This window comes from Diadema setosum, chromosome 11 (genome assembly GCF_964275005.1).
Source record: "Diadema setosum chromosome 11, eeDiaSeto1, whole genome shotgun sequence".
Taxonomy (NCBI): domain Eukaryota; kingdom Metazoa; phylum Echinodermata; class Echinoidea; order Diadematoida; family Diadematidae; genus Diadema; species Diadema setosum.
Genome location: NC_092695.1, coordinates 28,009,292 through 28,023,893, shown reverse-complemented (window position 1 = coordinate 28,023,893; position 14,602 = coordinate 28,009,292). Strand labels below are relative to the sequence as shown.

General features: G+C 40.0%; 1 protein-coding gene across 1 annotated transcript; it reads left to right on the top strand.

Annotated features, from left to right (window-relative positions):
* Positions 1-761: 761 nt before the first annotated feature.
* On the top strand, positions 762-12,629 carry LOC140235119 (POU domain, class 4, transcription factor 3-like). The gene is made up of 2 exons (XM_072315158.1): positions 762-896; positions 11,703-12,629. The coding sequence occupies exons 1-2, from the start codon at positions 762-764 to the stop codon at positions 12,627-12,629; spliced, it is 1,062 nt and encodes a 353-aa protein (XP_072171259.1).
* Positions 12,630-14,602: the final 1,973 nt, after the last annotated feature.

Here is a 14,602-nt window from a genome sequence, read left to right as displayed (position 1 = left end):
CAGGTTGCTTTTTCGATCAGACAGATAAACAGCGCCGTGTTGGAACATCCTTACTCACTCTCAACCTGGTCGTCGCCTTACGTGGTCGACTCACGCCAGGACTCGCGGAGTTTCCGTTACATGTGACTCGAGGGCCCACTAACTTGTGAGATGCTATACACTGCTATTTCTGCGAAACGACAAACTGATTGTTTCATAAACATTCTGACTTCGGACGGTGATCAATGACAGAACCTGTGCACTTCCGCATCTCTCCTTGTAAGGCGAGGCGCAGAGACACAAACCGTCCGTGTTATCATTGACTTCACATTGTTGCACGACCATCTTACAGCTCGGGTCTATCGAGAAACAGGTGTGTATAGGCACATCAACAGTTCCCCCGCAGACATCTTCGCCTGACGAGCTGAACTATCGATCGCGTGCCCTTCAGGAAAGAATAGGACGTAGGGCAAAGGCGGCCTCTTAACGGGTCATACCTTTCTTTCAACTCCGCCGCACCGACCATTATAGATTACCGTGAAGGGACATTGTTTTTTACGGCTGTTGCAAATTGTAATCATCTTTACAATATTGAATGGGAAAAGCTGCAAAGGAAACGGAAGAGAGCAGAATCTAACGGTTCATTCGCGCCACATCCCCAGCGACACGAATAGAGGACAGTGTCCTCTGATTTACGTCCGTGTAAGTGCCGAGCGGACACTACGCTGGAGCTGATACCGCCATTCCGGTACTCGGGCGCGAGTAACCCGGAGAGGTACCCCATGATGAACATGAAGGAGCACGTCGGCATGCATCCGCCGCCGCTCGGGCCCGGGGGCCCCAAGTACTCGCCGCTGCATCGTCACCACGACCGCGGCTCCGAGATGATGCGGAGGCACTGTATGGCCAACGGACCGGTGAGTGAAACTCTCGCCTCACTGCAGGCAGCTGTATTCCATCTCTCCCATACCCAGTCGCTGGGCAACTCTCTAAAAAGGGAACACAATGATATACACTTACATTTTACTTTATCGTTGGAAATAACGAGCGGCCAGAACTTGTGTAATTATATCACTCTGTTCACTCACTTCTGTTCCTGTTCACCAAAAACATCACACAGCAACTTATAAGGAACCCTACGGAGTTAACTTATGTAGGCAATATGCAGACATTGCACATTCTATCAAGTTTAAACATTAACAACTTTCAATCTGCAAATCTTAGTGTAAAATGATAGTTTGTCCTCTATAGCTATAATGTCAAGAGACGTCATCATCTGAAAAAAAAAAACCCACCAGAAATACAATAAACAATCCCGCGTCAATCATTATAGGCAGTTTAATCTACTACAAGTATTAGACAGAATCATGGTCGTCGAGTGTTAATTGTCATTTACAAGTTATGTCAATGGGATGGTATAAAATTAATAACCGCGCTAAATCTGGCACCAAAAGAGAGAAGAGATGTAGGCATATGGCTATTATATCATTTGTACCTATAGGGAGACATCATTGTCGTCACAACGCCCTATTGTGTCCGTGGTTTGTTTACCATTACGTACATTACGCAAGAAGACATTCTTAAAAGTGATAGAGCTGAGACCCTTTTATAGCGTTAAACAACGAATGTGGAGCGTTTTACTCTATACGCCTATAAGTCATATATTATTGTGTATCTGTATCAGTTTTCACAGTGTTATAAGAATTATATAAAAATGCCATAATGAATTTGTGTTCATATGATTAACCAGGGAAGTGCACCTCCCTGGATTAACTTACACCCATCCAGCTGTATTCTGTCCTTCGTCAACTTATTGTGTAACTTTTAACGCGTAATAAAGCATTTTGAGTGCTTTTTAAAGCAATAGATGGGAATATCATTGATACAGATTTTGACTTTAAATTCGACTCTGATTGTGACTGGGATGCTTTATTCTCCCTTTTGAATTGAAGATACAGTATCCAGAGTGCTTTTCATGGCATAGCCGACAGTGCTGAACACACGTTGTTGTTTTGGTAGTTGTTGTTGTTGTTTACTTTTTCCATAGAAAACGTTTGAAATTGTGGTCAACCCAAACAGACTTTGTATTTTTTCGTTTGTCTTTCGTTTGTCTCATCAGTTTGCCTGTAACACGATAGCTTTACTGCAAACATTTCGCAACAACAAAACTTATGAGTACCTTTTATAAATGAACATTTTCCCTCTTTGCATGTTTTGTATATTGGCTGTAGTTTCATGAGAAAACGGTATGAAGACACATTAGTTAACTTTCTACCTTATGCTACAGCGTGTCACTTTTGCTGTACTCAATAATGTACGTGAGTTGTCAGTATATAAACATCACAATTTGTGTCAATCACGTTTACAATAAGATATAACAGAAATATAAATGGTAGCAAAAAGTTATTAATTCCCCTTATAAAAAAAAAATAAGTAAAACGGTTGAGGAATAACATAATATATTATTGCTTGTCACTTCACAGAAAAGCAAGGATGATTTAAACAAAAGTAAAGATCAACATTTTGGAGACCTACATGTAAAGCTAACTGACATAATTCGATATCACCGTATGGAGGATGAGGCGTAAAATGAGGAACATTTTGATTTATCTTCATGTTATTACAACCTTAGTCCGACAATTCTTGCATTCCTCCACCTAGTAAGAAATTAAACCTATAAACATCCCTGAAGCAGTAATTACGCGCATTTACTAGCACACTACTAACATAAACGCTAGGGCTATACCACTAGTATAGTAGGTATAGGAAACACATTCTTGTCATCTATCATGATTGGTATACCACAAGGATAGTCATTGTCCGCTGTCTCATATGGTTTACCTGTTGAATGCAATCAACCATTCACCTCAAAAAGTGTGTACAACCTCTCTGCTTAGGGGAGGCAACCGGCTACTCATTTCATTAAGCAAATTGATCATGCTGCGATATATTTTGCAAACAGCACATTGTGTTCAATGGACTCGAAGCGGGACGGGTATATCGGCTCGTTCGATATCGCTGTATGTTCTTTACACTCTCTCGCTTCCTGTGTGGGATGTCATTCGTGGGTGCATGTCCCACACATTGTCATGTATGAATAATCTCCTCTTTCGCGAACAAAATTTGCATTGCCAAAAAGAGTAATGTTAGAATGATGTAAAAAAAGATAGAAAGAGAAACAATCATGCACTTCCTTTTCCTCCCCGCTTAGTAAAAATACAAAAGAATGAAAGAAAAAGAAGATTCTGCTATGCAAAACTACGAATAAATGGAGAAAGTTACTCCTCCCCCACCAAAACTAAAAAGACGAAAAAATGACGCTTGAAAGAGCAGGCCTAATGCAGTGATCTTACGTTGATTTTGAGTTAAACGTGAAATGCATTTACCACAGACAAAATGGTTAACTGGCAATTTGTTAACGTACGACGCGGGCAGTACCTGTTCGCTTGTTTGCAGGCCCGTCTCCAAATGGGTTTGTACGCGTCATCGTGCCGGGCTACAATATTGATACAACGCACGACGGTTCGTGTTGTCATTGTTAATAATAGATGATAATTTTCTCGGTTTGGGTCGCAGGATGTCAAGAATTGGTTACCTGACACCCTGAACCTCTAAAATATGAATGACTGTCGAAGTAAAACATATATACACTGGTTTCTCCGTTTCTTGCCTTTCCCCCTTCCTCTTTTTCCTTTATCTCTCCACTTCTCCATCCTTTCTTTTTTTATCATCTCTCTAACTCTCTTACATTTTCTCTTCCTCTCAGTCGCTCCCTCCAGATCACAGTATAATAGATTGTAATGTGTCGACACATTTTGCTCTGATATTTTATGCATGCTCCCTCCCACCCCCAACACACACACACGCACGCACACGCACACGCGCACACCGATCGCTTCGCGGTTTTTGTTAGCACCGTGTCATGCGCTTTCCACCACCTTGTTAATTTGAGGGTTTATTTGAAGTGAGTCTAATCGATTTAGATCAAACTCAAGGTTCTGGTCATGTTTAACTTGCCATTTTCATGGCGAAAATTTGATAACGATGCTTCTCCTCGGCCATTTAATTCTACCAAGGAAGTAAGTGTTAAACATGTCTTATTCTTTTTTCTTTTGTATTGTACTGCTTAATTTAATATGAAAATGTATTATCATGGTGTACATCAGAACACCTTAATGAAACATCTTGAGACTCTTCGTTACTACAGGAGGGATGAAACAACTCTAGTGTTAAAAAATAGCTTGCTGCCTTGCTGGGACTTTTCCAGTAACATCATATTATTCATCATACATAAACGGTTCATATAGCCGGCCAATACTCAAAATATGTGACCTGCCAACACAACCTTCTGAAACGAAAATTCGCGGAGCGAACCACGCCCAGAATTAAGATTTTTGACAGTTGCGATGTATGGATGGTAATAATAAAGGCTTCTCAATCAAATCCATCATGTCTGCCGCATTAGGATATTCTAGGCAGCAATTAACAACGTTACCACCTCACAAGTGAAAGCAAAATTCAGCAAGAATTAGTTTTCTCTTTTAGTTCAAGTTGTCTCTAATATACCGTGCTGAACCTGCACAGCACAACTATTGACCTATACCCTACAAAAACAGTCTGGCGTTGAGCAATTAAGAACGAAAGGACGTGGACGTAGGATATACTCTTGGGGGGAGGGAGACCAAACAAAAGTAAAGCCCCCCCCCCCCCCCCAAAAAAAAAAAAAAAAAAAAACAGCTAAAAACAAAACAAAACAAACAAAAAAAAACACGAACATAGATACCTGATAAATACCTGACACCTGGCTTGTGCTTCATATTCTTACTTATGTTTGACTGCATTTTTTTAATGCAATAGGGCCCTAGATTTTGATTCATCCGGGCAGTAGATTGGTTAGATAAAATGTTAGTTGTTAAATCAGGACTTTAGCGGTTTTTCCAACTCCCTTACTTCCTTCCCTCCCCTCCCCCCCCCCCCCTCTCTCTCTCTCTCTCTGGTTTCCATACAAGTTTAGTTGACCAGATTAGACAAGTTATCCGAGTTGTGAATGATGTACTAAAGTTGACTAAGTTCATTATCATTTTGTTGTAGACCATCATTTTTTTTTCTTTTCGTTATCTATTAATGAAACTTTTCTAAGGATGACGCCAGATGACATTATGTGAACAGAATGCTTTCTCATGGAGAGCTTGCTCTACATCAAGGAGAGGAGGGAAAAACATGATTAAATTACAAAAAAAAAGAAGGAGAAGAAGAAGAAGACTGTAGCACATTTTGACTACTGTACGTCATGTGCCCTGTCATGTGCCTTTCTGTGCAAGTGATTAGAATTCCATCAAAATAGAAGGCAAGATATTATTATTTTGTTGCCGCATGGGTATGGCTGATTCCTTCAAGGATATTGTTTCCTTGTCAGCATTAATTAATGCGAGAGAGGGAGAGAAATGATAGATAGATAGATAGATAGATAGATAGATAGATAGATAGATAGATAGATAGGTAGATAGATAGATAGATAGATAGATAGATAATGATTATATAGATATATAGGAAAGAGAATACATCGAAAAAGAACGAAAGTGGAAGGCGTTTAATGGGAATCTTCTAAGAGTTTGATCATTCATTTCAGTGAAATATCAAAACAGAAGTGATTATGGGCGTGTGCAGAGCGTTGAATGTCTAACACCGTTTTGACAAAGAAGTTAATATAGAATAATCGTTTTCGTCAGTGTTAGATGATGTTTGTTGCTTTGTAGAAGTATGTAAAAGGGATGTCTGTCATGAATCGGTGCCTGAACCGCAGGTTCTTATAGATCTGTGTAGTCGGTGAGAGATTACGTTTCGATCAAGAACCCAAATGTGTGCCAAAAGGCATATAATAATGTTTGTCTCCAGAGACCAACAGCAGTACAAGTCCATCTTAATGTTCCTATATAATTCCCAATCCCAATGGTGATAAATTTTGAAGCAGTTTTTACGGAAAAAATTAGACTCTTCAGTAGACAGCCACAAAGACCTGTGGAGGTCGATATCGATTGCGTTTATATTCTGACCAACGACGGTGAAGTCATGTTCGTGGGAAATGTTTCCGTTGTCATGGCAACCCTGAGCGGTCACGTCTGCCAGCTGCCATTTTTTTTTCTTCTTCATTTTTCATCCCGTTTCGCCCAAGCGTTCTACAACATTGATTGAACGCTAAACACGCTGTCAGTATAGCGGCGCGTGAGTGCGCCTCCGAAGAGATGAGAATAGCCGCGCGACTTGCCGTGCGCCTTGGTATCTAGACATCAGCCAACGCAGCCAGTGATTCATGGTATACACTGTATTATGCAAAGAATCAACACAGAAACTTCGTTTCGTCATCAAATCTAACGCCAAGAGACTCCCAAATCTTCAACAAAATATTGATGATTTCTGCTACATCGAATTCTACCTCCTTGTTAATTGGGGCCTGTGGGTATTTATTAGCAAAGCGATCACCTCCATCCCCCCCCCCCTTGGCGTGTAGCATATAGTAGTGTGATATTATCTAATGATAACTGTGACGTGTGTCTCAATTCATAATGATTAATCATATCAAAGATTCGCATGATACGAATGAACCAGACAGGATTTTTGAGCGCTCAACCCGTAAATTGTGTTCGGCTCTTCTATCTGTGTATTGATTGTTCCACGAAATCTTCCGTCCGGTTTGAAATTTTATGAGTTGAATTTAAAGTTATGGAACTTTACAATCACATAATATGGGCGTGGTGTCCGTCAACGGGTCAAGCTTCGCTGCCACGAATGCTAGCTATACACACGTAGTTTGAGGCAATTAACGTGTTGCAAGAATCGGCGTGCGCACGCCCACACAATCTCAACCATGCAAGATTATCAATTAAGGTAATGTAACCGGCGCACGGATGATAGCCGCCCGTTATATTGTGTATTTAATTGGTGCGCGTATGTTGCATTTTGTGTGGGCAGACGATGCAGCTCTTCGCGGAGTGTTGGTTTTCGGTCATCAGGCTGCGTTGGGGTCGTCGGGGTACGCGAGCCGGCTGCCCGTCACGTTCCTCACCCTAAATGACACAATGAGAGTGAAAATCTGGAAAATTAATGCCAATTGTAATCCCAGTGCCATCTTCCCTGTTTATTTGAATTTCATGCATATGGTATCTCACCATCAAACTTTCCAATGTGTAATGGACTCAATGTGATCGTTTTGTTGAATACTGAACTACATTGGCATACTTTCAGCAAACGCTTGAATCACTAAAAAGTGTCATATGTTTCATGTTTTCTTCCCTTTATTCCTTATGATGTTATGATAAGATGATGTTTTAATATTGAGCACAATTTCATCAACCATGAACCACTGGCTGAGCGATTCGAGGGTAGAAACGGGCGTGGAAAAAGTAAATGAAAGTTCTTCCTAAATGATTCAAATTATCATAATATTAGGGTATTTTGCAACATATCGATGATTTCATAATTATTTCCTTGATACACAACATTGACTCAGTATCGATATCAAAGCATGGAATGATTAATAATGATACAATTCGATCAATTGTAATTCCAGAGACTTCAGGCTCCTTTGTTACCAGCAATACTATCATCAATATTATCATTATTAACATCTTTTTCGTCTTGTCTTCATCCTCCGCCTCTTCGTGTCATCACAATTCGAATCGCAATCATCACCATCGCCATTGTCATCATCATCATCATCATTATACCTAACATTTATGCCATAATTTACACGACGCTGTTTCTTAGTTTGTTTCCTGATTAATGTACGCGATGAGTGTCAGGGATTCGTGATTCCTTTAAACATTTATTTTAGTCAATAGCGACTTAGTCATCCTCGCATTAATTTCATCATCACTGTTAGTATGACCACAAAAACGTCATCATCCACAATGATAATCATTACAAACATGACTTTAGATTCCTTACCAAAGTACCTGGAGTTGAGGAACTGATTTAAAAAGAAAAAGGTGTCATAAAACATATACGTCAAAAAAATATCCTTATACCTCTTGGGATGGTATAGCAATCTCGGTCGGTGAACATTAATCAGAGTGACGGATCCGAAAAAAAAAAATGAATGGCAGAAACAATATAGATGTCGGTTATTGGTATCTTGCGGAAATGTTTAGAATAAACCTGTCCATTGATTTTCCCGCCCCCTATTTTTATCTTCTTTTCGAACGAAATGGCACAATATGTCATTGTGTGTTTCTTGTACATTAGTTTCAAAATTGTGAAAGTACGTAAAGATTTCTCATAGGGCGATGTATCTTTAAAAGGTAATACAATCCCTCCTTCTCTTTATCTTTCAGGCAGATTGCAAAATTAAGTCATATTTGCATATTATTTGATGCTTCTTTTTCAACATACTATTTGATGTGGAAATAAAGTGAAAAACATGAACGAGTTTGTCATACATTGATTCTTGCCCATGCAATCACAGGGGGTCAATCAAATTATAATAATTATTTTCACTTGAGTGTGACTCTCCACGCGAACGTCGGAATGACAAATGATCTCAATGTTTTATGTATCAATTGACTTTTCTGCAACTTGATCGTTTTATGAATGACGATGTATTGTAGCCACAACATAGACGACAATTGTATTTACCGGAACATATTTTATCACACCCGTAAGTGGAAAAAGTTTATTTTCCCCCATGGAATATGATAAATAATGACATCCTGTTTAGAATATGCAACGGCAACATTTGAGTGAAGTTTGACCTAGTACTTACGTCAGTGGACGATGATGACTTTTGTATATAGCATTCTCTTTGTTGTCACACACACACACACACACACACACACACGCACACACACACATACACATATCAATTTATTTCATGGCCTCAAACTGACGTATTCCTGGAGGTTTCTGAGAGAGAATTTTTAATTTTTAATGTTGAAAATTATCTGTTTTATAGTTTTCATCATGTGCTGGATAACGGTTCAAATCAAGCGTAATTGTCGACGAGGTTCGAGGCAAGGTCATTTTATTCCTGGTGCAAAATATGTGAATTATGTATACTGTATTTCAAGAAAAAAGTCCATGACTGATGACGTGAACAATTTCAAGACATCGAGACTTATAGGCGATACTATAAAGGAATGCCGAGTCGCACTGTTGTTTCCTGGATGTATTCGAATTTTCGAAACAACAAACAAACAAACAAACAAACAATGTTAGCCGTCATTCTATTATTATTATTACTCACGAATAATCAATTGATATGAAATGTATTCATATCTATGATACAAGAGGTCAGACCCCTGATGCAAGGAAATTATTTTTATTTCGGGGTTTCTGTGGTTAATAATAGTAGATTGAATGTGCTATTCCCTTACTCTTAGGACTGTCAGATAAATGTTCCTATCTTGTGTAACACTAATTGTCGTGCCTTTGCGTGACGCGAAATGTGTAGCGGCAAGTACTGACAGAAATATTGCTGTTATTTTCTCTTTAATTATTTCATCTGGCGACATATGAGATATAATAATGATTACCTTTTCAGAGAGAGCAATAGAGAAAAGGATAGAGGAAGATTCAAAGTAGAGACATAACAAAGAAACACTGATGCGACATATTTTCATTGATATTTAACATATATCTCATATCTTTCTGTTGTTTCCTGGTGAACCCGGCGTCTTATCGTTCTCGTATATATACAATGACCTGTTGCCACGACAGACTTTCCGATTTCGTCGCATACATGATAGATTAGATCGTCAGTTAATAATTCAGAACTCGATATTTACATTTTCCTCCTCGTTTTTCCCCCTTCTTCTCCCTTTCTTTCTATCCCTCCCCAATTCTCAGTTTCTTTCTCCTCATTTTCCAATCCATAGCCCTCCTGTCCAGATTTTTTTTTTTTACTTATTTTTTTTTAAGGATGACAGCGAGACGTTCGTGTGAACTGCCGTGTTCACCTCATCCCAATACAAATTCACAATCTCTTCAGACGAGGTGGAATTCAATATGCTCAGTCTCCTCTACCTAATAGTTTTCATCGGGTAGGTGAGGGGGGGGGGGATAAAGGCAAGGATTTGGTCATCATACCATGGGGTACTATCAGAATTCAGCGGTTTCCCCTCATTATTCCAATATTTTCTTGTCATCTCGCTCGTAGTCGTCCCGTTCCCGCGCCCGGATCGGTGCTTGACTACTCATAATTTGTTGATTTAGTTTTCCATTTTGGCACCTTCTCCATCCCCGTAGGTTTAGTCGGAATATCTCGGAGCATCCTAAGCGATTATGAACGATAGAAAACTGTGAGAGATGATATTTATAAAAAAAAAAGGAAGGAATACTCGACTACCGGGGAGCATCCAATAAATCAGTCCTGACCCCGGCGCGTTGCAGCGGCCTTGTCACCGCATCTCGGCGCGTTTTAGCAGATTCGTTTTTCAAGATGGAGGATGATGTTGAAATTGTCTGCATCCTGCCAATGTTTCACACCGTCACCCGTTATTATGAGTTCAAGATCACCTTCAATATTCTCTACATGCCGCGGTGTGCATTGTTTTGTTTTGTTTTGTTTTTTTTTTTGGGGGGAGGCTGTCGGTGCGATAACAATTGTCATTCAGCCTTGAATATTGCGATGTGGTAACCATAATGATAATGAAGTATCGGCGCTTTTGCAAAACAATATCAAATGATTATTCACGCAGCTGCTGCTCTGATTTCATCATCTATTCTCTTTGATTTCCTCTTATTACCATGACCACTGTAAAAGCTATCTATAAAATGCCTCAAAATTCTGCTTTTGATGACACTAATAAGGTAAATAATAATTACAGCGATGATGAAAAATTAATAGTGTCTTGAATGATATTGATTATAAACAGATGTAACGATGATCGTGATTATGAAATTTACAACAAACATGATAGAAATGATTACAGAATTAATTGTGAAATGGATTAAATTTAAAAGAGTTCTGTACAAGAATAATGACAATGAAGATAAAGATAAAAGTGATGATATAATATACAGTAGTCGATACGCTGTAGTAATATCATCGTGTTCGACATCGCGGTAGTCAAAAACGTGTTGATGTCGGATGATTTAGATGATCATGACGAAAATAACGATGATGGCAGCAGTGACTATAAAAGAATGTTCTCGTCTTCGTAATACAGGAATCTATAAAAAGAAAGATGAACAGCAATCTCTTGTGCACCGGTTAATCAATTGTCTGATGAATTAATGATTTGTTCTTTGAAATTCGTGGCGAACTGATCTAATAATATCCCTCAACGGGTGCGCTACATAACAATACACTTTTATAACAACTGTTTATAGTACTTCACTATGTTCTTATACCTATTTTAAGTTAAATAGTGTATATTGTGAATGGCCAGGTGAAGATATACTTATTTTTTTTTTTAATTCCTGACATCGTTTATATTTCTTATTTTGGTTACAAAAAGTTGAGTTTCATATTGTAAGTACAAGAACTTTCATCCCCATTCACCCCCCCCCCAAAAAAAAAAAAATTTCCATTGCTGAAATGTTGTGGATCAAAATCTGATCATGCCATTATTATTATTAAAACACGCACACAAACACAAGCCAACGCTATTAATCAAGATATTGAAAATAATGATATTATGCATCTTTAGATGTCCTCCGAGGTATCGACATAAAGTGATCGAAAAATGTTTTTCTTTTCCCCCTCTCTTTTCCATGTCGATGCTCAGGGTAATTTCTTTGGTCCCCTGGAGGACAGCGGCAGCTTTCTCGCCCGAGCAGAAGCATTGGCCGCTGTGGACGTCATGTCTTCGATGGTGAAGACCAGCCAACCACATATGACCATCAAAAACGACACAAACTACTCCCACCACCACGCAGCGGTCAACAGCGGTATGCATCCTGCCCACTTCGCCCCGACGTCGTCGCCGGTGTCCCGCGGCATCCCTCACCATCCCAGCATGGACCACGGTGAGTTTCTCGACATCTCAGCCGCGGCGACCCTCCCCGCTGGCGGGCCTGGACCGGGACTTTCCGACGTTCAGGGCGCCGCTGCGGCAGCAGCAGCGGCGGCGGTAACGTCGCATCAGTCGTCATTCACACCGTTGGCTGGAACCGGCGGCCACTTTAACCCGGCTCACTCGATTATGCCACACGGCATGGGAATGCACGATCTGGACACCGACCCGCGTGAGCTGGAAGCCTTCGCCGAGCGGTTCAAGCAACGAAGGATAAAGCTTGGCGTCACGCAAGCCGACGTCGGCAAGGCTCTCGCGAACCTCAAACTTCCCGGCGTCGGTTCTCTCAGCCAGAGCACCATCTGTAGATTCGAGAGCCTGACGCTCAGCCATAACAATATGATAGCCCTCAAACCCATCCTTTCCGCCTGGCTGGAGGAGGCCGAAGCAGCCGCGAGAGAAAATCGCAATTCACCAGGTATCCTTGACAACGGCGATAAAAAGCGCAAACGCACCAGCATCGCCGCTCCTGAAAAGCGATCACTAGAAGCGTACTTCACCGTCCAACCACGACCGTCGAGCGAGAAAATTGCCGCCATTGCGGAGAAATTGGACTTGAAAAAGAACGTCGTGCGTGTGTGGTTCTGCAACCAACGGCAAAAGCAAAAGCGCATGAAATATTCTGCCCAACCCAGGTGAAACCGCCTTACATCCCTAACTGATATTGTACACAAAACTTGTGACAAAGAAGAGAATGATGATATTTTTACTTTCTCTATATGACACATGATGACAGCACATGATTTTTTTTTCGTGCCAAGCGATGGTGAACCACTGTGTACAGTTCTCTGTGTGAAGCCTACGGGATAATGCTGACGGTGGGTGAATATCACACGAGGAGAACAAAAAACACAACTAACCGATCGATAACGATTATCGTCTATTCGTCTCAGCAGTAGGCCCAGGAGATGTTTCCTTCGCCTTATCATCGTTTTGTGTATAGTATGTATAAAAGACAATCTCTTTATTGTTGTTTGTGTGACCGTTACACCTGTACCATTCTCGGGCATCTCAACATGGACGACGAACTTTTAGAAAGACTTCTTTATGAGAACGCAGACCTCATGGTTGAAAGTTTCAGCTGTCCGTTACGAGCAATGTTTCTACCTTTATTTCTTTAGCCTATTTTGGAATTTTATCAAGGTATCAGTAAGACAATTTTAGCAAGTTGCCCACGCTGTAGGCTCAATGGGAGAGGTGACAGTTAACGTATGTGAATGACATGAAGATGATTGTTCAAACAAGTTATCTTAAAGTTTATTCTAAAAAAGGCAGATACCTTCACGACAATCACAACGTTCTCATTCCTGTTCGATGATCCACTTTACCTCTTTAACGACTAGATAATAACAGATTCACTTGTTGAGAATCCTAGGGACAGTTCTCCCCCGGTACACATTAAACACTTGACGTTGGAACGGATACACGAGAAAGAGGAGAGAAGGAGTTTATGATGAGAAGTTGTGACCCATTATATATCTTTACGGGGAAGTCAGACTTACGAGCAAATTCATATCTTTCCCTTTGGTCCCTTTTGGGCTTGGCATAACTTGCATAAATGTGTCGGTTTTCCCTCAAAGAACAAAACGCCTGGATGATATTTTTAGGACAAAGGGATTTTTATGGCTTACTTTACAGGGATGGTTTTAATCTCGTAATGGATGGCTAGGCAGTTGCAAATTACCAGCGTAAATGTGCACGCATACCTTTTTATTAATCAGGTTTAGGTGCAGTTTAAACGCATTTTTTGTAATTAATGACCAGGATATACGAAATGGTGGCAAATCTATTTCGTTGCGCGAACGGTGAATGGTCCCTGTTCCCCATATCTTATTCAAAGGGGAAAGAAACATCGTGATACTGAAATTGATGATGATAGCATAAAGTGAAGGCGATGTAGGTGATGAATTCGTGGTCACGGAGAAAAGGTTTATCGATTGTGCCCCAAGTGTGTCGTTTGCATCCTGTGTACCAGTTGTCGTTTTTGTTCAATCTGCGTTATAAGCACAAAGCAATCAGAGAAAACTGCACAAACCAGTGTCAGTCGTTAAACATCCCATTTAATGTTAACCTGTCCGTAACAAGTGCAAGATCTTTTTAACTATCTCCCGCAGTAATTACACACACACACACACACACACACGCACACACACACACACACACACACACACATACACACACACTCACACACATAACATAGTATAACACGTTTTCTATCCATAGCGAATACTTATAATGATGAATGAATAAATAAATGCATATACAGTACATATTATAATGTGCATAATCATATTATGAAGTTCTAACATCTAAAATCTAGATAAGGTAATGACCAGTAAAAAAGAAGAAGAAAAAGAACAAAAGAAACAGGAAGAAAAATGGGATGACGAACAAAAACATCATCTATACGGGAATAATCACCATGACTTTACTGAGTATTACAGCATCAATTGCAAAAGAGCAGCAAACAACAACAACAACAACAGAACATAACTGACAATACTGTCACAAACGTCTGTCATGATGTAGAAACGATTTTTGTTTGTTTGTTGTTGTTGTTTTTTTTTTCTCACTGAAAAATATATCAAATAAGTGTAAGATTATGTGTGAAT

Coding starts and splice junctions, on each gene's coding strand:
- LOC140235119 (XM_072315158.1), top strand. CDS start 762: ATGATGAACATGAAGGAGCACGTCGGCATGCATCCGCCGCCGCTCGGG. Junction 897..11,702: donor ACTGTATGGCCAACGGACCG/GTGAGTGAAACT, acceptor GTCGATGCTCAG/GGTAATTTCTTTGGTCCCCT.